The sequence below is a fragment of the Paroedura picta genome, chromosome 1 (assembly GCF_049243985.1).
Source record: "Paroedura picta isolate Pp20150507F chromosome 1, Ppicta_v3.0, whole genome shotgun sequence".
In the NCBI taxonomy this organism is placed as follows: domain Eukaryota; kingdom Metazoa; phylum Chordata; class Lepidosauria; order Squamata; family Gekkonidae; genus Paroedura; species Paroedura picta.
The window spans coordinates 41,456,703-41,481,509 of record NC_135369.1 but is presented as its reverse complement, the minus strand read 5'-3'; the positions used below and the strand labels follow the sequence as shown (position 1 = coordinate 41,481,509).

The 24,807-nt window shown below is 44.2% G+C and overlaps 1 protein-coding gene across 3 annotated transcripts in view; it reads right to left on the bottom strand.

The window, feature by feature from the left end:
- Positions 1-24,807, bottom strand: part of FBXO11 (F-box protein 11) — a 143,413-nt gene that overhangs the window by 48,361 nt on the left and 70,245 nt on the right. For 2 of the 3 annotated variants that reach the window (XR_013230540.1, XM_077335139.1), the window contains exons 2-4: positions 17,325-17,452; positions 15,822-15,903; positions 2,744-2,888 (exon numbers count right to left, since the gene is read on the bottom strand). Coding sequence is in view for 2 of the 3 variants with exons in the window: in XM_077335139.1 (XP_077191254.1) it covers positions 2,744-2,888; positions 15,822-15,903; positions 17,325-17,452 (355 nt within the window). In the remaining variant the exon portion in view is untranslated. The remainder of the gene's footprint in view (positions 1-2,743; positions 2,889-15,821; positions 15,904-17,324; positions 17,453-24,807) is intronic. The other variant, XM_077335147.1, reaches the window with a different exon arrangement.

The window sequence follows — 24,807 nt, the reverse complement described above, 5'->3', positions numbered from 1 at the left end:
AACAGGCTTCTCCACTAGTTATATCTAATTCTTACCATGTTCCTAGGTGCAGATCTTTAGATATGGAAGCTGAAGCAACATATAGAGAAAATAGATTTTTCTGCATCCCTCATGACTCTCCCCACCAAGTTTGCAAAAAAAAAATTTTTTTAATGGAGGGAGTCTTTTAATCCACCCCCAACAAAGGAATGTTACTATGAGAATAAGGTGGAAGGGGAGTCAAAGCAACAAGTGAGCAGCCAGACAGAGAAGGGGTCAGTGAGCAAGCAAATGCAGAATCTGGACAGCAGCAGGGACTGTAATAGTGCTGCTGGGGGGAAGCATGAGCCTAACCTTCTTCCACTGCTGCATGAGCCAGGCCAGTGGGAGTGATGCAGGCAGGAGGAGCAGGAACTCCCCCCACCCCCACCCCAGACAGCATGAGCCAAGCAAATGGTAGCACTGCAGATTTACAGAGGCAAGTAAACGGAGGAAAGGAAGGCATTTTCTTCTCCAGCCATGAGTTTCCCCACTTGTCCTTGTATTAAAGCAAATGCAGTATTCCATTCTGCATTACCTGTCCCCACAGATACTTGATAGTCAAACACTTAATACTATGTATAGCTAAGTTCTATGTTTATATTTAAACAGTGAATAAACAAAGCCTGAATTTTGCAAACATGGATGCATGTTTATGGCTGCTAACAGAAGACTCCCCCATCTGCACAATGAAGGCTGGCAACTCAATGGAACCCTCAAAGCTCAACATTCTATCCCACACATGGCTTGGCTGCCTTTTGTGCGACGAGAATGCTGACCTCTAATTAAGAAGTAAACAGGATTGATTCTTAGGTTAAAAAAATGACCCCATTTCAGATGCAATCAATCAGACTTAGGCTACATGCATACCAAAACTTCAGCTTTATAGGTAAGTATCGGCGCGACTGACGGGGGCTGCCTTGGCTGGCGGCCTGACGCGGCGAGAGGCGCAAAGCGCCTCTCACCACGTCAGGGCGCCGGCAAGGAAGCAACTGCAAGCCGCGCTCTGCATGGCTCGCAGTTGCTTCCTTGTTGGAAGGGCGGGAATTGGCCGGGCCAATGGTGTGTTCGGAGGAAGGGGCCAATCAGGCCCCTTCCTCATCACGGAAAAAGCCCACCCTAACTCCTCCCCCAAAGCACTTAGCGCTTTATTTAGTCCGCGGCGCCCGAGCCGCGGGCGAGTTAAGGATTGTTGAACAGAAGATGACTACCATCTACAGGTCAACACAATTATGTTAATGACTAGAACGTAAGCCCGTTGTGTCTTGCAGACAGCGGGCGCTAGGGGTCTGGGAGAGTTTTGCGGGGTGGGTGCGTGAATTGGCGGCGGCACCGGAGGGCGGGGATGGCACAGCCTGTGTGGCTGCGGCGTTGTCGTGTGGGCCCTCCATGTGTGGACCGGGCGTGGCACAAACCTTGGAATGGGAGGCTGGAGATGGCGGGCGGGACGCTGGGTGGCGCCAGACAGCAGAGGAGGTAGTGTTGCTGGGGCTGGGGCCTGCGTCGCTGTCCCTGCCGGTGCAGCGTCTGCCGGGAGGCATCGGTGCGGGGGCCAGTGGGCTGGGCGCAGCTTGAGGGGTTCCCGGGCCGGTCGCTGGGGCAGCCGCGTGCAGCAGGCACCTGTCGGGTGGTGGTGGATGCGGTGAGGAGCGGTCTCTGTAGGTAGGTGGCGGCTGGCGGCGCGGGGGGAGGTGTGGGGGAAGGGAGCAGTGGCTGGGTTTGTTGTTGCGGCATGGCCGGAGGCTCACCCGCGGCCGCGGGTCCTGTTTCGCGGCGGTGGGGAGGCGGCGTGTTCGCGGCTGGGTCCGGCTCCGTGTCGTCGCCGCGGCACGGGGGCAGTGGGCAACCTTGTGCGGCATGGGCTAGGCAGGGAATGGCGGGGGGCTGCAAGCGGCCGATGTGGGGGGTGGATCAGGAGGCGTTTCGCACCTGCCGATTGGGCCCTCCGAGTGTCAGTCCGGGGGAAGGGGCTTATCAACACCCTTCCTCATCATGGACAGGCCCCGCCGCCACGGCCCTTATGAATTATTTAATCCGCGAAGCAGGTTAAAGATTATGATCATAAGAATCCATACACTATGTACATATGACAATGAGTAGCAGTGATATAATTGTTTCTATGGATGAACCCTGATGAGTTTTCATTCTAAATATATTATCAAATAATGAAAAATGAAGAAAAGGAGGAGCAAAGGGTAAGAACCAAGATAGGGAAGGCAAATGTAACAAGATATGAATGTGAGATGCATATGGGAGGGTGTCAGATATTTAAATGGAGTTGGGGTAGACGGGACTGGCTAATAGTGATACATTCCTAGAAGAAATCTGTTTATTAACTATAAGAAAGCCTTCCAGTGCTGCTTACAACAGACAATAGTGGAAAGAAGTCAGTCATCCAAAGCATAGAAAACTTCACTTGTGAATATCTGGCAAAAAACATTTGCATACTATTCAAGCGTATTTCCACAATCACAAGAGTACAGCTCAGTTTCTATGGAAGATAGCACATTCCATACAAAAGCCATATGACCAGAATCTGAGAAAGACTGCATATTCAAAACATTTATATACCAGCCAAAACAGATGTACTGTTTCAACAGTATGTAGCACAACTTCTTATATAATTCAAGTGCCTGTTTTTATTTCATTTACTAGAAACTAAATTTTCTATTGTGCTTCTTATATGGAATATATTTCAGGATAATAGGAATACTTTTTCACTTACCATAAAATAGGATCATTAGCCAGCTCACTGAAGCGCTTACATACACAAGCTGCTCTACAAAGATCCTGCTCCAGTAGGTAAGAAAATATTTTCAAAACCACTTCATCTGGCAACTTCTCTTGAAGATACTGTTCTGCAGGTGCTGCTATTAAATTAAAATATAAAACATGGATAATATTACTGATGTTTCTAAACTACCTTTTGTACTTCCAAAAAATAGATGATGGGCCTTCTATATTACTAGGCTGTATGACCTGGTTGAAACACAAATAATTAAGTAGATGTTTTGGACCAAAATTCATTTTATTGATAATTTCAACTTAAATATACATATATACTCTTGTTATTAGATCTAATGGGCTTAAGTTACAGCAGGGTGAATTTTGGTGGAACATTAGAAGAAAATTGCTAAGAGTAAGAACAACTCAACAATACAGCATAGATGGTGGTCTCCCTTGTTAAGGCTGGACAGCTGTCCATCAAACAGCTATACCATCAAAGGCTTATACACCTGCTCATCTTCAAACTTGGTATATGCCATCAAGTGCCAACAATGTCCTTGTGTTCTCTACATAGGGCAAACAGGTCAAACCCTCCATCAAAGAATTAATGGACAGAAATCTGGCATCAAAAGCCACAAGACTGAAAAACCTGTAGGAGAACACTTCAACCTTCCAGGACATTCTACAAGGGACTTAAAAGTAGCTGTTTTATTACAAAGAAACTTCAAGAACAGAATAGAAAGGGAGATTGCAGAAATGCAAGTTATTACAACACTCAATACTTTGACATACCCTGGACTCAACAAGGACAAAGGTTTTTTTATCTCACTATGCATGCTAACCTTATGTAACTTTTGTTTCCACATTCCTCACAATTTAATTTAATTGGGATTATGTGACTGTTATTACAAAACTCTATACTATGACATACCCAGGACTAAATAGAGACAAAGGCTTTTTTTATTCATGCTAACCTTGTTCAACGTGTATCCATATTCCTCACTATGTATTTTATTTGTGATAATATGACTGTAAGATATGGCATTGTAATGGAATTTTGAGTTTGACTCCCTGTCCTTGGGAAGTGACCAGGAATTCCCTGGGAGGAATGTCTCACAGTTGTATGGAGCAAGCAACATATGGAGAGGCCTTTGATCTCTCTACCAGCAACACTTTGGTTTCTCTTTGTAAAGTACACTAAATTCTAGGAGATTCATTGGCTGTTTTGACAAAGGATTATCATTGGCTGTATCTGGTTGTGACACAGATGTAACAGAACTGATTTTTGCTATATATTCCCTGTCATGTAAGAAGATCATAGTCTGACGAAGGGTGCTTGCACTCGAAAGCTCACACCTTGATTAAATCTTTGTTGGTCTTAAAGGTGCTACTGGACTCTGATTTTATTGAGCTAGATTCAAGTCCAGTAGTACCTTATGAGACCAAAAAGATTTGGGGGGTATAAGCTTTTGGGCATCCAAGCTCCCTTCATCAGATTTGACAAAGGAAGCCTAGACTCTTGGAAAATTTATACCCCAAAAATCTTGACAGTGAAATAGCACTGCTTTAATCAACAATTAAATGGCTTCAAAGATTTGCCACAACATTACTTAAATTGTTAAATTAAAATATTTATATGTACTTTGTTCTTCCCTTAGTAAAAAAAAATACCGGACTGAAAGCCCCAAACAAAAGCAGGGAAATTAATCATGCTTTCTCAAATGCATACTTAAATAAAACAGTTTGCACTACTTTTAAAAAAGAGGGTAAAGGAAAAAGGACAGACATTTAATGCGAAGTGTATTAGTGCTGTGACTACATCAGTGACATACCTGCCCTTATATGTGAGCAAAATAGTCTCAGACTCTCAACAACTGAAAGCTTATGTATTTATTTTAGAGGAATTATTCTTGAAGATGAGCAATACATCATTCTGCAATCAAAATGCAGTAAGCTAGACACATCAGCAAATAAATGAACAGATATGAAAGGATAAAAAAAAGCACCTGTAATTTTTCACTCTGTGCTAGTAAGGACCTAGTGGGTTTCCTGACTGGTCCCAAATTTACAGCTTTAAATTGATTTCATAGTACCACTAGTAATTGGCACCTTAGTGATCTAATCTGCTCCTGTCCATCTGATAATAATAATTACTATTATTTACTGGATTTCTAAACTACCCTTACAAGACTGGCTCAGGGCAGTGTACATACACAATTATAAATACAGCAATTAAAAATGTAAATGAGCCTTCCCCCCCCCCCCCCCGTTATTCTGAAACAAGAAGAAACAGGTCACACAAACATACAGCTCTTCAAGTTACCTGATGACAAAGTTTGTTGTCATTAAAACTGTATTGTCAAGTATCCTTCAGGAGGCCATTCATATAAATAATACAAAATAGAGAGTTCAAGAGTTCAAGAGAAATACATTTATCATATTTGAACAACTGAGAAAGGAATTTAGGACTTACCATGAAGGTTCCTTCTATTTGAGACACATATTGAAATTGGGTACTCCTTCCACAATCCGTGGAAATAGGGTATTTTGTTCCTGCCCCTGAGAAGAGTACCTCCCTCTTCTGAGATTTCCAGAGCTTTCCATAGAAAACATGCAATGTCTAATCATTTGTTACTGCCAAGAGGACATAACTTCAAGATAAAACTACAGGACGAGGCCAGAGGGCCAATCCCATTTAAGAGAAGAAACAATAGTCAACAGATGACTGTAACTGTGGAAAAAATAGTTTAAGTTGAGACAAGAGGTTTATTAACCAGAGAAATTCCCTGTATCAGGGTGAGTCCAGGATGTCCTCCTCTACCTCAAATAGAAGGAATCTTCATGGTATGTCCAAAGTTCCCTTCACATATTTGAGGCGAGAACAACATCCTGATGTTTCAGATGTTACAAAGATTCTTCTGAAATGGGAAGGCAGCATTGTGTCTCAATTCCTCTCACACCACCTATTGAAGCATTTGCCACCCAAAGGCTGCATCAACTGCAGCCTTTAAGTCCATTTTGTAATGGTGTATGACGGCAGACATAGCTGCCCAGGTGGCTACGCTACAAATCTCCAAAAACAATACATTACATTGAGAAACAGCTGTGGTAGATGAACTATTGATTGAGTGGGCTATGATTCCTTCCAAAGGTTTAAGCCCTTGAGAAGAGTAGGCCTCCTTTTCTCCAGGCTGAACAGGCTGAGAAACCTCCTTTTCTCCAGGCTGAACATTCCCAAGTCCCTCAACCTATCTTCATAGGGCTTGGTCCCTTGGCCCCAGATCATCTTCGTCGCTCTCCTTTGTACCCTTTTCAATTTTATCTACGTCCTTCTTGAAGTGAGGCCACTAGAACTGCACACAGTACTCCAGGTGTGGTCTGACCAGTGCCGTATACAATGGGACTATGACATCTTGTGATTTTGATGTGATGCCCCTGTTGATACAGCCCAAAATGGCATTCGCCTTTTTTATCGCTGCATCACACTGCCTGCTCATGTTTAGTTTACAATCCACAAGTATCCCAAGGTTCACACACAGTGTTACCTAGAAGCGTATCCCCATCCAGTAGGCATGCTTTTCATTTTTCTGACCAGATGCCGAACTTTACACTTATCTTTATTAAATTGCATCTTGTTCTCATTTGCCCATTTTTCCATTGTGTTCAGATCTCGTTAAACTCTGTCTCTATCTTCCGGAGTATTTGCCAGTCCTCCCAATTTTGTGTCATCTGCAAACTTGATGAGTAGTCCCTCCACCCCCTCATCTAGATCATTAATAAATATGTTAAAAAGTACCGGGCCGAGCACCGAGCCCTGAGGTACCCCACTACTCACCTCTCTCCAGTCTGATGAAACACCATTGACCACAACTCTTTGAGTGCGGTTCTCTAACCAATTCCCTATCCACTTAACTATGTGAAAATCCAGATTGCAGTCCTTCAACTTATCCATCAGAACATCATGGGGAACCTTGTCAAAAGCTTTACTAAAATCCAAGTAAATGTCATCAACCGAATTTCCACAATCCAGGAAACCTGTTACTTGGTCAAAAAAGGAAACCAGGTTGGTCTGGCAGGACCTGTTGGAGACAAATCCATGCTGACTTCCTTGGATCACCAAATTGTCCTCCAGATGTTTGCAGATCGCTCCCTTTAATATCTGCTCCATTATCTTCCCCACAACAGAGGTCAGACTCACTGGTCTGTAGTTTCCCGGGTCATTCTTCCTCCCTTTTTTGAAGATTGGAATAATGTTTGCTCTCTTCCAGTCCTCTGGGACATCTCCAGTCCTTAAAGAGGTCCCGAAGATGATGGACAAAGGCTGTGCAAGTTCTCTGGAAAGTTCTTTGAGCACTCTCGGGTGCATTTCATCCGGCCCAGGGGATTTGAACTCATCCAGTACAGCTAAATACCTCTCGACAACCTCTCTGTCCACGTTAACCTGCCACCCAGACACTATCCTTTGGCTACTGCCATCTCTAGATGTGCCTAAACCCTTTGACCTGTGGGAAAAAAACAGATGTTTGAATGAATGAATCGGAAAAAAACAAACAGATGAAAAATAGGCACTAAACCTTTCTGCTTTCTCTGCATCTTCCATTAAGAGTTTGTCCATCTGCACCCAACAGTGGGCCTATTCCTCCTTTACTTTACGTTTGCTCCTCACATAACTGAAAAATCTTTTTTTGTTACAATGGGCTTCCCTGGCCAATCTTAGCTCTCTCTCAGCTTTGGCCTTTCTCATGATTGATCTACAGTGCCTAGTAACCTGTAGGTACTCTTCTTTAGAGCTCTGTCCTTCCCTTCATTTCCTGAACATTTCCCTTTTCTTTCTTAGTTTCTTTTGAAGTTCTCTGTTCATCCAAATAGGCTTCTTAGAGCTCCTGCAGTGTGTTCGTCTTTCTGGGATAGTCATTGATTGAGCATGCAATAGCTCTTGTTTGAGTAGCGCCCACCCTTCACATGCTCCCTTCCCTTCCAGCATTCTCGTCCATGGTATGACACTCATCATGTCTCTGAGTTTATTAAAGTTTGCCCTACGAAAATCCAACATCCGCATCTGGCTACAAGCTTCCTAGGCTCCCCATCTCAAAAGAAATTCTATGAGGACATGGTCACCTCCCCCTAATGTCCCCACCTCCTTCACCTCATCCACCAACTCTTGCCTGTTGGTCAGTATTAAGTCCAGTATGGTTGAACCTCTTGTGGGTTCATCTACCATTTGATAAATGAAATTATCAGCCAGGCAGGTCAGAAAGTTGCATGACTGAGGACGCTTCGCAGAGTTTGTTTCCCAGCACACATCTGGGAAATTGAAGTCACCCATGATGACAAGGTCCTGCCGCTTGGATATTTTCTCAAGCTGCTCACAAAGTGCAGCATACACATCCTCTCGTTGGTCAGGCGGTCGGTAGCAGACACCAACCACTACACTGTTTTCCCCTCGCTTATTTTCACCCAGATGCTTTCCACTGTAGATATGCTGTCCTTCACTAGAATTTCCTGACAGGTAAGCCCTTTCCTCACATACAGTGCCACTCCTCCACCTCTTTGATCTATTCTGTTTTTTCTGAACAGTTCATATCCATCCACCATTACATTCCAGTCATGAGAATCATTCCACCAAGTTTCTGTGCTGCCTACTAGATCATATCTTTCCATCAGCATGAGAAGTTCCAGCTCTTCCTTCTTATTGCCCATGCTTCGGGCGTTAGTATAAAGACATCTGAATCCTTTTACTTTTGGTTCCCTATGAGCTGGCTTTGCCGGTTGGGCTGCCCCCAATCGTTCTCCTTCCTTACACTCCCCATGTTGATCGTCTCCTTCCCCTTGTGGCTTCTGTTTAAAGATCTCCTGATGAATCTCCCCAGGTTCCTGCCAAACACATTCTTCCCCAGCTTCGATAAGTGCAGTCCATCAGGTGCTAGTAGGCCTTCCTCAAGAAAGCCTATCCCATGTTCCCAGAAACCAAATCTCTCCTGCTGGCACCAACTACGCAGCTACTGATTCACCTCCATTATCTTCCTCTCCCGACGCATTCCTCTCCCCTTGACAGGCAAGATTGAAGAGAATACCACTTGTGCCCCCATTTGCTTGAGCTTCCTCCCCGGATCTTGATAGTCTTTTTTAACAGGAGCGATGGTAATCAGGGACATGTCATTCGTTCCCACATGGACCATCACAAATGGGTAGCAATCCGTAGGTTTGAGGAGTTTGGGCAGCCGTTCTGAAACGTCTTTAATTTTCGCCCCTGGCAAGTAACACACCTCTCGGGTTAGGGGGTCGGGCCCAGCCACATGCTGATCCATTCCTCTTAGCAGGGAGTCTCCATTTACCAGTACTCTCCTTTTTTTTTTCTTCTCAACACCATTTCCTTCTATCCCCGTGGCCTCTTCCCTTTGTCTTAGACTTTGTTTTGAAACCTCTTCCCTCGTTGACCCTTGCACCTACTCTGCAAGGGCCTGAAATCTATTCTGGAGCTCCAAAGGCCCGAGAACTCTCTCGCTCTACGCCGTTGAGTCTTTTTCCGAACTGTCTGCAGAGGCTCCATAGTGAGGTCAATCTCCTTATCCTCTTCAGGACTGGTTGTATCCTCTTTATTCCGAGTTGCACGGCTCTGGTCTATGAACTCCTCCCCTTTCTTACTTTGGGTCAGAGTAATAATGCTGTCTTCTAATCCCCTAATCCTTTCCTCCAAAAGTCTTACCAACTTACACTTGGGGCAGATGTAGTCCATCTTGTTTTCTGGGAGGAAGGCAATCATGTCACACTCACTGCAGATGATGGGATGAGTGTCCTGGAGGTCCATTGTAATTTCTAGGCAGTGCAAGTACTAGGGAAATATAATCTACTGATTCTAATTGCTCGGCCAAGAAACCCAGGCTAAGAGCCACAGGCCAAGAGCCCTTTGTCTCTCGCGCCTCTGGCGAGGAGCAGCCCTTTTTAATCCTCCCAGCAATCACCCAGTAATCACCTCACCCAGTCAGCACAATAGCTTCACCTGGTCAGCAGCAACACTCCCCAGTAGCTCTCTCCATGTGCTCTCAGTTGTCTGAGGTCTGCCTCTGGCGAGGAGCAGCCCTTTTTAATCCTCCCAGCAATCACCCAGTAATCACCTCACCCAGTCAGCACAATAGCTTTACCTGGTCAGCCGCAACACTCCCCAGTAGCTCTCTCCACGTGCTCTCAGTTGTCTGAGGTCTGCCTCTGGCAAGGAGCAGCCCTTTTTAATCCTCCCAGCAATCACCCAGTAATTCAGTCAGACAATGGTCTTAACGAGGAGTGGTAGTAGTAGTAGTAGTAAATAAATAAATAAATTTCTAGAAACTTTATTTTTATAACCTGCCCTTTCTCTGGAGCTTAGTGCAGGTAACAACAACAATGATATACAATCATCATCATCAATCTATAAAATACTAAAATTCTAAAAACATTCATCACAATTACCCCCAAGGAGATCAACAGGTCAAATGGGAGGGGGCCAGAGTTCTTGGAGCAGGTTACCCCCCTATTCTCCTGCACCATTATATGAAGGTATTCAAAGACATATTGTATATTCTGCTGGTGGACTGTCTTAGTGATGCTAGTAGAGTCTCCATCACATCAGGATCATATCTCAGGAACCACCTTCCTTCAACCAACTGGTGCTCAAGTATATCCAGGTGCAATTGGGATAAAATCATAAAGTTCAACTCCCTGCTCAATGCAGGATCACCCTAAAGCATCAATGATAAGTATCTATCCAGCTGGTGCTTGAAGACTGTGAAGGGGAGCTTAGGCAGTCAATTCCTCCTTAGGCAGTCAATTCCACTGCCGAACTACTGAAGTGAATGTGAAAATGTTTGTGGTTGTCTAAATCAATTCCAATCAGCAGGAAGAGCTCCTTTTTGAGAGACCACTCTCTTCCCTTTATAGTTTGTCAACAGAGCCAATCCCTTTATGTGTTCTACTGTAATCAATAATAAGTTCCTGACCCGTAAGGATTTTCAGAGCTTCTTTGTGGAGACTGGAAGACCGTGACCGCTTATTGATGTAGGAATCAAAATATTATCCATTCTTATGAGGATGTGTCTATATTGTACTTGATGGTGAAATGTCTAAATGTTAGCAACATGGCTCTCAGCTCTAGGAGGCTGATATTCTTCTTGGATTCTGTTTGTTACCAAGTTACTTAGATTGGCTTGTCATCTAACACTGCTCCCTAACCTGAGAGGTTAGTGTCAGTGAAAATCTGCAGTGCATCTCGCTTCCAGTATGCTTTGCTTTGTGACGTTAGATGGTTTGGTTGGTCTTTTTTGACTGGTGATTGGAGGGGCAGATTTGTTCTCTGCATGATTTGAAATTGACATGATCATAACAGCTGCTGCTGCTGTTTGTGTACAGTCGGCCCCATTCGATCACGTCTATATTCAATATCATGAGGCCCAGTGGCTTGACCACGGCCATGAGGGATGTTGACCTAGGCTTGATTGTGGAGCATGACAGCTACATTAGTCTTTGTGTTTTGTTTTGCAGTAGGGACAATTGGTTGAGAGAGCTGTCGATAATTTCCAGATGTTCCAGTCATTGAAAGGGAGATATGGAGCTCGTCTGTAGGTTGACTATGAAGCCAGGATCTTTAAGGCATTGTATGGTCAACCTTGTGTCTAGTTGGGTCTTGTTTCTTGTGCCAGATCTTATCAGAAGGTAGTCCAGCTATGGATAGCTGTGAATATCTTGATGTCTCAATCTAACAATCAGATTAGTGTCTTGGAAAATATCCTCAAAGCTGTAGGGAGGCCAAATGGAAGTACTCTGAATTGGGAGTTCCTTGAAGCCGAAGCGGAGGTATTTCCAGTGAGCTAGAAGAATAGAAACATGAAGATATACCTCTGGGAGGTCGATGGAGGTGAGAAACTCCAGGTTGCAGAGATTCCATGATGATGCATAGTGATTCCATCCTGTAATGCCTTGCCTTGCCAAACCAAGGATGGCCCTCCAATCATTGTTCTCTTTGTAACTACAAAGAATGCTGATTCCTGATCTTGTCTGGAACTGGGACTGGGACTGGCTCAGGTGTTGAAATCAGGTGTCAAATTGTCTGAATAGTCCTCTGTTGTTTTTCTGGTCTTTTGAAAACTGTTAACTGAATGAAGCATTCCAGGAAGAAGAATTCTATCACATAACCCTTGGTGACTACTTCAATGGACTGAATAGAAGAAGTCGTCCTACACTGGAATGCTGCTGGTAGAATGCTTTGATTTGTTTCCCACCCTGGTTGGATTTTTTGTTCAGGACTGAGTTTTTTTAGAGCAGTGGTCCCCAACCCCCAGTCCGGGGACCGGTCTCAGTTCGTGGATCAGTTGGTACCGGGCCTCATCGTCCTCCTCCCTGGCTGCTGCCTCGGGGGCTGCCCTGCCACTTTGCCGCCGGCTCACCTTTGGTGCTCTCCAGCGGCCGGCATGGCTGGGGCTTCCCCTCATCATGCCACTATGCAGCTGCTGCTGACAGTGTCCCCCAGCAGGTGGCAGGAAGTCAAGGGCGCTGACGGGAAAGCAAGTGGAGCAGGGGCTCAGGCAGCGGCAACGTCCCTCAGCAAAAGACTACCCCCCCCCCGCCGGCCTCAGTAAAATTGTCAAGCATTGATCGGTCCCCAGTGATAAAAAGGTTGGGGACCACTGTTTTAGAGAATTTGGTTTGCTGTCTTCCTCTTGTGTAGAACGGGCTTCGCTGGCTCCAGTAGGGCCTTCTTTGGTCTTGCCTGAATTTTGATAAAATGTGTTGTGTGCGAAAGGAGGCCCACTGTACTGCTTTCTATCCATATATCTCAGAGTCTTAGTCAATGCTTTCTTCTTATCCCTTATTTCCACAATGATTGTGTCCAAACAATTTCCAAGTAGCCTGCCTCACTGAAAAGGGTGATGGCTTTGGAATGAAAATCTGCTGGCCATGCCTGGATCCAAAGGGTCCTTCTAACTACAGCAGATGACGGCATGGCTCTGGGAGAAGAAAATAACAGAGTCTCACATGGAATCTGAGGCGAAGGAGACTGCTTTGAGAATTCTGAAACAATTCTCTTTAAGGTGTTTGTTGGACTCTAGCAATAATTGTAAAATTTTCCTGGACCAAACAATAACTATCAATATGATAGGTGCCTCTGTAGAATTCTTGATTGTCATTGCCATGGCTTCATAAGGCAAAATTCACTTTCTTGTCAAGGCCTGTGGGCTACAGAGGCAAGATGGGAACATCTAGAAGTGGCACCTGTAGGAGGAGCTCCCTAGAAAAGGTTAGATGGTCCCTAGGGAGTAGGGCATACAATTTCTTAAAGTAACTTGAGCATTGTGTATTTGCTATTGGTTTAACCGATTCAGATTTGAATTATTTTTCAAAGAACTTAGGGAAGGGGATGATACTTTCTGTGGGTTCTGATTTGGGGGAAAAACTTCTTGTTCCCTTTGCTTAGCAAACCTCAGCTGCTCTCCTGGGAAGGTGTTCCCACAGAGTAGGTTGACTCAAAATGGCAACCATCATAAGCCATTTGGCCCAATCTGGCTACTGGCCTAGGTGCAAGGCAGTTTCTCTTGGTACAATTTTTTCTATGCATCAAGTTACTCTCATGAGACTGAAGACAGGAAGCTGAATATTTATTCCTCTTTCACTTGACTGGCTGGTGGGAATCTCCATGTCAACATGACATCTGCCTTAGAGAAAGAATGGCCCAACCTTCTTTTTATACTTGGTCTTTATTAAGACACTAGCTTCAAAGCCCATTCCTAAGAACGGGCCTTGAAACAGCCCCCTCCCCTGGCCAGGCAGCGTAAGGTGGCTTTGGGCCACAGCTTACAGCCAGATCAAGTAGGGCAGGTGGGGGTTGGGCAGCTCCTTAGAAGGCCTGGGAAAGACTCCTTAGCAGGCAATCAGCAGGCTGGGATGCCCTCATCAGCAGGCCTAGCCAGCCTAGCAGGCCAGGAGCCCCTCGTTAGCACGGCCAGCCTAGCAGGCCAAGAGGCCCTCATTAGCAAACCCTCCACCACAACCCTTTGCCCAGGGCCCTCTCCCCTTACCTGCTGCTGGCTCCAGGCACTGAGGCATCAGAGAGCAAAGAGGCTAAAGTTCAGGGACGGAAGGCGGGAGGTGCAGGGGCAGGGCCAATCAGGGCAAAGCTGGCTGCACCCTGATTGGCCCTATTCCAACTTGGACAGCCAAACACGCCCCACCCCCTAGGCTCTTTCATAAATATATAGAGGAACAACAATGGATAAAGATTACCAAGATAATCTGCAAATAGTTTACCAACTAGGAAAGGCCATGTGGCTACTTTAGCCTTTGAATTAGCCACAGTCTAATTCCTCAGTCATAAATTTATCCTTAGCATCACAGTGAAGTCCATAGCCTTTGAGAAAAATTTCACAGAATCAAAACTGATATCAGCTATGAAGTGTGCAGCTCTCTCTAGAGAGGTAGCCAGTGAGCGTCCTTGATAAATCAGGAGTTTCCCTCAAGAGTTTACAAAGAGCTCTAATGGCATAGGCCATCACTTCATGAGCTCTGCACAAGGTTGTCTCACTTTCAGTCCATTTCTAGTCCCATTAGTTAAAAAAATGAGAAAACTGAAAGGCAGAACACCTCTGTGAACCCATCCTCATCCTCTGGATCTCAATTTTTTTTTTGGGTGGGGGTGGGGGTTAAAGAACGTTATGGCCTTGAAGAGTACTGGTGGCAACTCATCATGAGAAAACAGTTGTGAAGACTGAGAAGCCATTAAGAAGAGTCGTCATCTGATAGTTCCCCTTCCCCTGAGTCTGAATCAGACTCCACAGGCTCAGAATCTGGGTTATGAATCACTTTCCCTAGATGTGAAGATTTTGAATGCACACAATGAAAAATGGGAGGGAAGGGCTTTTTAGATCTACATTTAATAGGCCCAGTGGATATTTTGGTGATCAGATTCTGGATGATAAGACAGTCCATGGCCTCTTGGGTACCCTGCCTTTTAGGCGGGACGTAGGCTAAGGTGGGGAGGCCACCCAAAGAGCCATGTCTCTTTCTGCCAGAGACTGCTCACTTCTGACCATCTAATTATTAAAGAAGTTGGCAAGCTACTCCTGGAAAACTCACTGGGGCAACAAAGGCATATCCACCCTGAGAGATCTGGGGAAGCAGGACTGACCTGCACATTCCCCATTTCTTGATCAAAACCTTCTTCTTCTTCTTCTTGACATAAAAGATGCCACTAGACTCAAAAATGTTCTGTTGTTTCAGACCAACACAACTACCCTCCTGATCAGTTTATATTTGTACTGCAGATGAAGTGCCAGCTGCTGCAAGAAAGTACAGGGATTCTGGTGCCAAAGATCTCCTCACAGCCGGGTGAACTATTTTTTTTTTATGGTCTTACATTGGGAGCAGACGAATTACACCTATACTTTTGCTTCTACAGCTCTCTGTTGTCCAGCATGATAACCTGTAAACCATATGCTAATGTGCCTGCTAGGGGCAACTAGTCACTCAGAGCAGAGGTGCAAGTGGGAGAACAGACAAGGAGGTTGCTCCCCCCAAAAAAACAAACAGAAAATAAGACCTATCCCCAGTGGCATACAATAAATTTTCAAAAGTTATCAATGTCTTTTCTTGATGTTTGTATTTTATTTTCAAAATCCAAGCAAAGGCAATTGAGAAGAACACAGCGTTGGGCACACAATGAAAGAAAAGATGACCTAAATAGGAATGTTGCAGCAGAAAAAAAGACCAAAAGGCTATCAGAGCTCCTCTGAGTCCTGCACATGCAAAGGTGGCACAAAAAGAACTGAAGAAGGAGGTACTTGTCTCCTCAGGCTGAGAAAAGAATGACCTAAAATTCTGCCTCCGGGGATTGTGGGATAAGGAGTACACAAATGCCAGGATGTCCTCCTCTCCTCAAATGAAATTAAAGAAATCTACAGGTCTTTGCCACCCACTACATTCTATTCAAAACATATTTGAACAATTAACAAAGAGAGTTTGAATGTCAACTCCCCTAAGTGTTGCCAAAGTCCAGGCACCCCAAGATGCTGACATTTATTTACCATCTGTAAATATAAATAAAAAGCAATTACCTGATAAATCTTGTGATTTTCCAGATACTCTTGCACGTTTTGCTCGATGACCAAAGTTCTCTGTAGCGGAAGTAGAGGCACCCTAGCAAGTTTTCAGAAAAGATTAGTCAAGACACAGTTCTTCTAAAACAGAGCGGACCCTCCCCTCTTTTGTATTCACACATGTAGAACTCCCACCCACTAATTCCTGTCCCCCCATATGGCAAAGGATCATGGCTTAGAATGTATATCTAGATAGTTTTGTGGCTTTTTAAAAGACCTGTCTGTCTTTTGGGCAATAGAAAGGGAAGGAAATTAGGCAGCTCTCCCAGGCAATGGAATCAGTCATTACAGGAGGTACAAGAACTGTTTGCTCAATTATGACAGTTCACTCACAGGTATTCATGGCTCTCAACATGGACAAAGTAGATGAAAGGCAGGCCCACAGACTGACTCAATTTCAGGTCAACTTTTTTTTTTGGGGGGGGGGGGCGCGTTACTGCCAGCGCTTGCTGCTAGAAAGATCTCCTTGTTCTTTTGTACGTGAACATCTACAGGACTGGTCTCCCACAGTGGACATGATTTAATATTATTTCAATTTTTTCTGGGCTTTTTATTTTTGCCTAGGGAAGAAAGCTGGCGGGGAGAACACCTGTTTCCCCCTTTCTGGCTGTTTAAAATATAGTTTTCCTTGGTTTTCTTTTGTATTGTTCTTTAAAGGGTTTAAAAAAGCTTGTCTTGTGGGTTCTCTATTAGCAAGGGACCATGTGAAAGCACAGATGCTCCATGCTTGTGGAAGAACTGTGCACTCTACATCTGAAATTTGGACTGCCATCAGTGCCAGCAAGCATACTTCTGGCTGGGTTCTGGTGGCAACCAAAGATGTTCCCAGTGGGGATGGGACCACAAGCATTACGCAGGGTGAGAAGGGCTGCCAGATTGACTATTGCCAGGCTTTAATCCACATCCAGGTACTGAATGAGGCATAAAATACAGCCGACATCTCTGCTGCCCTCAAAATGCAGTTAGTGACTTAGGTAGGCAAAGATGTCTCCATGGGCTACATGATCACTGATGATGCAACTATTATGACAGCAGCATAGGCTGTGGGTCTGAAGCCAATTTACTGCAAGAAGGAATTAAGACCTGCCTTGAACCTCTCACTAAGCAAGTGATTTACATGCTGGCAACTCTGTGTGACCCACACATAAAGGGCAACCTTGCCAAGCCGGCTAGCTAGCTCATTTGCTGGAGAGACAGATAATAAACCAGAAAAACTCTGGAATTCTGAAAAACGAAAAAACAAATAAATGACTAAAAATCCCTAAATGATATTGACTAAAAATGACTAAAAATCCCTAAATGATATTGGGGGCCCAAATAATTCAGAATACTGATACAGAAACCATTCATGAAATCTTAAATCTAAAAAATACAGATCTGTTTTTCAAATGCACACCTCTAATCATGGCCATTATAGTATGCACCTGCTTAGAATGCATAGCATGATTATTTTATAAATACCTCCATGCTGCTCTTTGTAGGACAAGCTGTTCTTTTAGGTAAAAGAGTTTTTCTGCGAAGTTGGTAAGGACTATTTTGTGCACCAGGACCTGATTCTTCTGCAACCATATCTGCAGGTACATCATCATCTGTAAAACAAATAAAAAACCACATACATTAGTTAAATTATTATATAAAATAATTTAACTTTATTAAACCAAAGAAATGTCTATGGTATTTACATATTATGTCATAAACCACTCAAATAGGTTTTGATTCATTTTACAAGTAGATTGTTATACTGTTCTCCTAAGTACAGTAAAAACTGTTTACAGGAGAGAAAGCCCGCTAGCGTTATAAATGCCATTAACTATGAATAAAGTATACCAGTCTTGTCTTTTTATCCAACCGGAGTTAATTATGGAACATGTTAACAGGATCACAAAATGTCTTCCTTGATTCCCTTAAAACAGTAGTAGAGACCTTTTGTGGCAAGTGTGAAACAAATCTGGGCAATTTATGTGACAGCATGACTTCAGTACGCACTACAGCCAAGACATACCTAGCTTATTTGGTGTCCAGAACTGATAATTTTTTAACATCCCCTTCTTTTTTTTCTTTTTGCCAGCAAATCACAGATGACACTAGAACAGGCTTTCTTGACAGCCCTGGAAGGGGCTTATATATAATTATTATATAACTATTATTATATATTATATTATATAATTAATATATAAATTAATTCTTTATATATTTTTAAAATTTGTTAATGATTTATTGGATGATATGACCATATATATGCTACTGGGGATGAGCAGACGGCTAGTATGAGTAGCGCCAGAATGAATGAAGCGGCTGGGCCAAAGCCGAAAGGACGCTCAGTTGTGGAAGTAACTGGTGGCGAAAAGACAGTCCGATGCTGTAAAGATTTTTATTCCATAGGAACCTGGAACGTCAGATCCATGAATCAAGGCAAGCTGGACGTGGTTAAACAAGAAATGAGAAGACTGAACATCGACATTTTAGGAATCAGTGAACTAAAATGGACAGGAATGGGTGAATTTAATTCAGATGACCATCAGGTATACTACTGTGGACAAGAATCTCGCAGAAGAAATGGAGTAGCCTTCATAATCAATAAGAGAGTAGGAAAAGCAGTCTTGGGATACAATCCCCAAAATGACAGAATGATCTCAGTTCGAATCCAAGGCAAACCATTCAACATCACAGTGATCCAGGTCTACGCCCCAACCACTGCTGCTGAAGAGGATGAAGTTGATCAGTTCTATGAAGCCCTACAACACCTTCTAGAAGCAACGCCCAAAAATGATGTGCTTATCATCATGGGGGATTGGAATGCTAAAGTAGGAAGCCAAAAGATAACCGGGATAACAGGCAAGTTTGGCCTTGGAGTACAAAATGAAGCAGGGCACAGGCTGGTAGAATTTTGTCAAGAGAATACAATGGTCATAGCAAACACTCTTTTCCAGCAACCCAAGAGACGACTCTACACATGGACATCACCAGACGGTCAACACAGAAATCAGATTGACTATGTGCTCTGCAGCCAAAGATGGAAAAGTTCTATCCAGTCAATAAAAACAAGACCAGGAGCTGATTGTGGTTCAGATCATGAGCTTCTTGTTGCAAAATGTAGGCTTAAATTGAAGAAAGTAGGGAAAAGCACTAGGCCACTCAGGTATGAACTAAATCATATCCCCGACGAATACACAGTGGAGGTGACAAATAGATTTAAGGAATTAGATCTGATAGACAGAGTGCCTGAAGAACTATGGACGGAGGTTCGCAACATTGTACAAGAGGTAGCAACTAAAACCATCCCAAAGAAAAAGAAATGCAAGAAATCAAAATGGCTGTCTGAGGAAGCTTTACAAATAGCTAAGGAGAGAAGGGAAGTGAAAGGCAAGGGAGAAAGAGAAAGATACACCCAATTGAATGCAGAATTCCAGAGAAAAGCTAGAAGAGATAAGAATGCCTTCTTAAATGAACAGTGCAAACAAATAGAAGAAAACAATAGAATGGGGAGGACCAGAGATCTTTTCAAGAAAATTGGAGATATGAAAAGGTGGGTATGATAAGGGACCAAAATGGTAGGGACCTCACAGAAGCAGAAGAGATTAAACAAAGGTGGCAAAATTATACAGAAGAACTATACAAGAGCAAGCTTAACATCCCTGATGACCACAATGGGGTAGTTACTGACCTGGAGCCAGACATCCTGGAATGTGAAGTCAAATGGGCCTTAGGAAGTCTGAGCAACAATAAAGCTAGTGGTAGTGACAGCATTCCAGTTGAACTATTCAAAATCTTAAAGGACGATGCAGTAAAAGTGCTACACTCAATATGCCAGCAAATTTGGAAAACTCAACAATGGCCACAAGATTGGAAAAGGTCAGTTTACATTCCAATCCCAAAGAAGGGCAATGCCAAAGAATGTTCAAACTACCGCACCATTGCACTAATTTCTCATGCTAGCAAAGTTATGCTCAAAATCCTACAAGCTAGGCTCCAGCAATATGTGGACCGAGAACTTCCAGAAGTACAGGCAGGATTTCGAAGAGGCAGAGGAACTAGAGATCAAATTGCCAACATACGCTGGATCATGGAGAAAGCTAGGGAGTACCAGAAGAACGTCTACTTCTGCTTCATTGACTATGCTAAAGCCTTTGATTGTGTGGAGCACAACAAATTGTGGCAAGTTCTTAAAGAGATGGGAATACCAGAGCATCTTATTTGTCTCTTGAGAAATTTATATGCAGGTCAAGAAGCAACAGTGAGAACTGAACATGGAATCACTGACTGGTTCAAAATTGAGAAAGGAGTTCGGCAAGGCTGTATACTGTCGCCTTGCCTATTTAACTTGTATGCAGAGCACATCATGAGAAATGCGGGATTAGAGGAGTCACAAATTGGGATCAAGATTGCAGGGAGAAATATCAACAACCTCAGATATGCAGATGATACCACTCTAAAGGCAGAAAGTGAAGAGGAACTAAAGAGCCTGTTGATGCGGGTGAAGGAGGAGAGTGCAAAAGTTGGCTTGAAACTCAACATCAAGAAAACAAAGATCATGGCATCCGGCCCTCTCAATTCCTGGCAAATAGAAGGGGAAGAAATGGAGATAGTGACAGATTTTATTTTCCTGGGCTCCAAGATCACTGCAGATGGGGACTGCAGCAAAGAAATTAAAAGACGCTTGCTCCTGGGGAGGAAAGCTATGGCAAATCTAGACAGCATCCTAAAAAGCAGAGATATCACCCTGCCAACAAAAGTGCATTTAGTCAAGGCTGTGGTCTTCCCAGTTGCAATGTATGGCTGCGAAAGTTGGACCATAAGGAAGGCCGAGCGTCAAAGAATTGAGGCTTTTGAACTCTGGTGCTGGAGAAGACTCTTGCGAGTCCCTTGGACTGCAAGGCGAACAAACCGGTCAGTCCTAGAGGAGATCAGCCCTGACTGCTCTTTAGAAGGCCAGATCCTGAAGATGAAACTCAAATACTTTGGCCACCTCATGAGAAGGAAGGACTCCCTGGAGAAGAGCCTAATGCTGGGAGCGATCGAGGGCAAAAGAAGAAGGGGACGACAGAGAATGAGGTGGCTGGATGGAGTCACTGAAGCAGTAGGTGCAAACTTAAATGGACTCCGGGGAATGGTAGAGGACAGGAAGGCCTGGAGGATCATTGTCCATGGGGTCGCGATGGGTCGGACACGACTTCGCACATAACAACAACAACATGACCATATATGGTCACGTCAATCCACCCATGACAACAAAAATTATCAATGATGGGTCTGGAGGGTGTGGGAAGGAAAGGGGGCCTAGGTAGGTCTGTACATAGCCATGCTTCCCAACCATGTTCTGCACAATTGCACCACTTCTGGGGTTTCTCAAAGCTTGAAGAATGTTTCAGGGGGTTCTCAATGGTAAAAAGGTTGAAAAAGGCTACTCTAGAGGGTTTTAATGGCAGGAGTTTTGAGGTTCTTTGCCATTTTCTGCATCCATGTCGGCCCTCCTTAGCATCTGAGATCTAATGAGATCAGGCTAGGCTCAGGCTATCCCAGACAGTTTCACTTAGAACAAATCTATTGAATGAGGGTTACTCCCAGGGAAGTGTTTTTACTACTACACTGTAATTTAACTGCTGGTAGTCTATTTATTTGCCTGCTACACACTTAATATTTCACAAACAATTCTCCGTAGCAAGAGATCTGCAAAACTGATTGTATAGTAAGTTTAGAATAGGAAAACATACATGAAGAACTGTACAGTATTTTAGTTAAACTAGTAAGCCTCTTTAGTTTTTATATAGTGATCCTTCTAAAAGATAAAGTTCCAGGTATATGCTTCTTGCAGTGATACGATCCAAATTATATGAATACACATTATTATAATTGTTGTTGTTGTTGCATAAAGGTTTCTCAAGAGACAGATAAGTTGCTCTGGTATTCCCATCTCTTTAAGAACTTGCCACAATTTGTTGTGCTCCATACAATCAAAGGCTTTAGCATAGTCAATGAAGCAGAAGTAGATGTTTTTCTGGAACTCCCTAGGTTTCTCCATGATCCAGTGTATGTTGGCAATTTGATTTAAGGCTGATAAAGGTAAAATGGTAAAGATATCTCCTGTGCAAGCACCGAGTCACCTCTGACCCTTGGGGTGACGCCCCAATAATTGAATACTAAGTGTATTTATTCAGGTGGGTAGCAGTGTTGGTTTGAAACAACAGAACCAAGTTTAATTTGGGATATAATAATTTATTATTAATTATTATCTTTAAACCGCCGGTGGCGCCATGGGCACCACGGACTAAATAAAAGGCTAAGGGGTTCTAGGGCGGGATGTGTCCGTGATGAGGAAGGGTCCGGATTGGACCCTTCCTCTGGACAGACAATCGGAGGGACCAATCGGCAGGCACTGCGCGCCTGCCGATTGGTCCCTCCGAGTCCCAGCCCCAGCAACTGCAAGCCGCGCACAGCGCGGCTCGCAGTTGCTCCCTTTGCCACTGGCCTGCTTCGCACCTCCAACTCGTCAGGCCGCCGACGGAGCAACCGGCAGCCGCGCTCCGCTTCCCTCAGACGCCGCAGCCCACCGCCATTGCCACGCTTCCACGATGCTGCAGGTTGCCGCCTGCCCGCGGGGAAAGGAGGGCCCAGCCGCCATGCCTACTCGCCGGCCCCCGCACACAAGAGCGGCCCGCACCACCACCCGCCGCTGCGTTGAACGGGGCCGTCGCCACACACCCTGCGGCTCACACGAGGACGCACGCTGCCAAAAGCGCCCAGTCGCACTTCTCCCGGGAGCCGCGGCTGCAGCCCCACCCCAGCCACCTCTCAGCCCGAAGCAACCCCTGAGCGCCCTTTTACATTGCCGCCCGCCGCGCCACTGGCCCCGCCGCACAATCAAGCCTCCCGCAAGCACCTGCCTCCTGCCCTCTATGCCGTCCGCCTCCACTCGCAGCCGCCACACTGCGGGCCCAGCTCCAGAGATCCAAGTAGGCTGCGCCGCATGGGCCCCCGGCCACCACTCTCGCCGCCTCACTGATCATCCCGCACTCGCCCTTCGGTCCGCCCCTGGCCACAGAGAGCCATGCCGCCGAACTCCCCAGGCCCGCTAGCGCCTGCTGCATTTCGGGGACAGCGGGCTTATTTTCTAGTTATTATTATAATCCTCAGAATTAAACTTTGTTGGTCTTAGAGGTGCCACTGAACTCAAACTTTGTTCTAGGTATATTTATCACTATTATTTAAATAAACTCAAACTTTATTCTGTTGTTTCATACCAACACAGCTAACCACCTGAATAAATATACCTAGTATTCAATATAGAATTGCAAGGATCTGAATCTTTATATCTTAGTTTTGTCAATTGGATAAATTCCTCTCCCCACAGCAGACACCTTATAAGGAAGGTGGGGCTGAGAGAGCTCTGTGAAAACAGCTCTAACATGACTGTGTTAGCTCAAGGTCACCCAGCTGGCTGCATGGTTGCTTGCTGGGTAACCTTGAGCCAGATATACACTCAGCCTAACGCACCTCACAGGATTGTTGTGAGGATAAAATGAAAGAGATCAGTGTAAGCTGCTTTGGTTCCACATTGGGTTAAGAGGTGGGTATAAATGAAGTAAATAAGTAGAACTAGTTTTATTCCAGAAGAAGAAGAAGAAGAGTTGGTTCTTATATGCCGCTTTTCCCTACCCGAAGGAGGCTCAAAGCGGCTTACAGTCGCCTTCCATTCCTCTCCCATTATAGCTACTGTATGAACAGAAATGTCTTGTGGCCCCATCTCAGAGGTATATACTTGCGTGCATGTAAAATATATTCTGCATATCCCCAACAGGGTAAAGTCTGAACACCCTAGATGCATGTTCAGAAATATAAAATAGGTACTTGAATATTGGAGATGAGAGTGGACACAGTACCCGACACATGTGCTACAGAGTACGCTTGTAAAGCAGATGGGGCATAGTTTAATTGTTGAATAGTAAGGTATATAGTACAGAAGGTATATAGTAAGGTATATAGTATAGAATAGGGCAAATAAATACAAAGGGCAAATAAATACATCTTATTTGCCCTTTGTCGTTCAGAATGCTCAAATTATTCTTAGTTAAAATTTAAATAGGTTTAGTTTTATATATGTGTAATTATAATTATATAGATCTAAGCCCCAACCACTGCTGCCGAAGAGGATGAAGCCGAACAGTTCTATGATGTGCTTATCATCATGGGGGATTGGAATGCTAAAGTAGGAAGCCAAAAGATTACCAGGATAACAGGCAAGATTGGCCTTGGAGTACAAAATGAAGCAGGGCACAGGGTGGTAGAATTTTGTCAAGAGAATACAATAGTCATACCAAACACTCTTATCCAGCAACCCAAGAGATGACTGTACACATGGACAACACCAGACAGTCAGCACAGAAATCAGATTTACTATGTACTCTGCAGCCAAAGATGGAGAAGTTCTATACAGTCCGTAAAAACAAGACCAGGAGCCATTTGTGGTTCAGATCATCAGCTTCTTGTGGAAAAATTTAAGCTTAAATTGAAGAAAGTAGGGAAAAGCACTAGGCCACTCAGGTATGAACTAAATCATATCCCTGACGAATATACAGTAGAGGTGACAAATAGACAAATAGATTTCAGGAATTAGATCTGATAGAGCGCCTGAAGAATTATGGACGGAGGTTCGCAACATTGTACAAGAGGTAGCAACTAAAACCATCCCAAAGAAAAAGAAATGCAAGAAAGCAAAATGGCTGTCTGAGGAAGCTTTACAAATAGTTGAGGAGAGAAGTGAAAGGCAAGGGAGAAAGAGAAAGATACACCTAATTGAATGCAGAATTCCAGAGAATAGCTAGAAGAGATAAGAATGTCTTCCTAAATGAACAGTGCAAACAAATAGAAGAAAACAATAGAATAAGGAGGACCAGAGATCTCTTCAAGAAAATTTCATGCAAAGATGGGTATTATAAAGCAGTGGTTC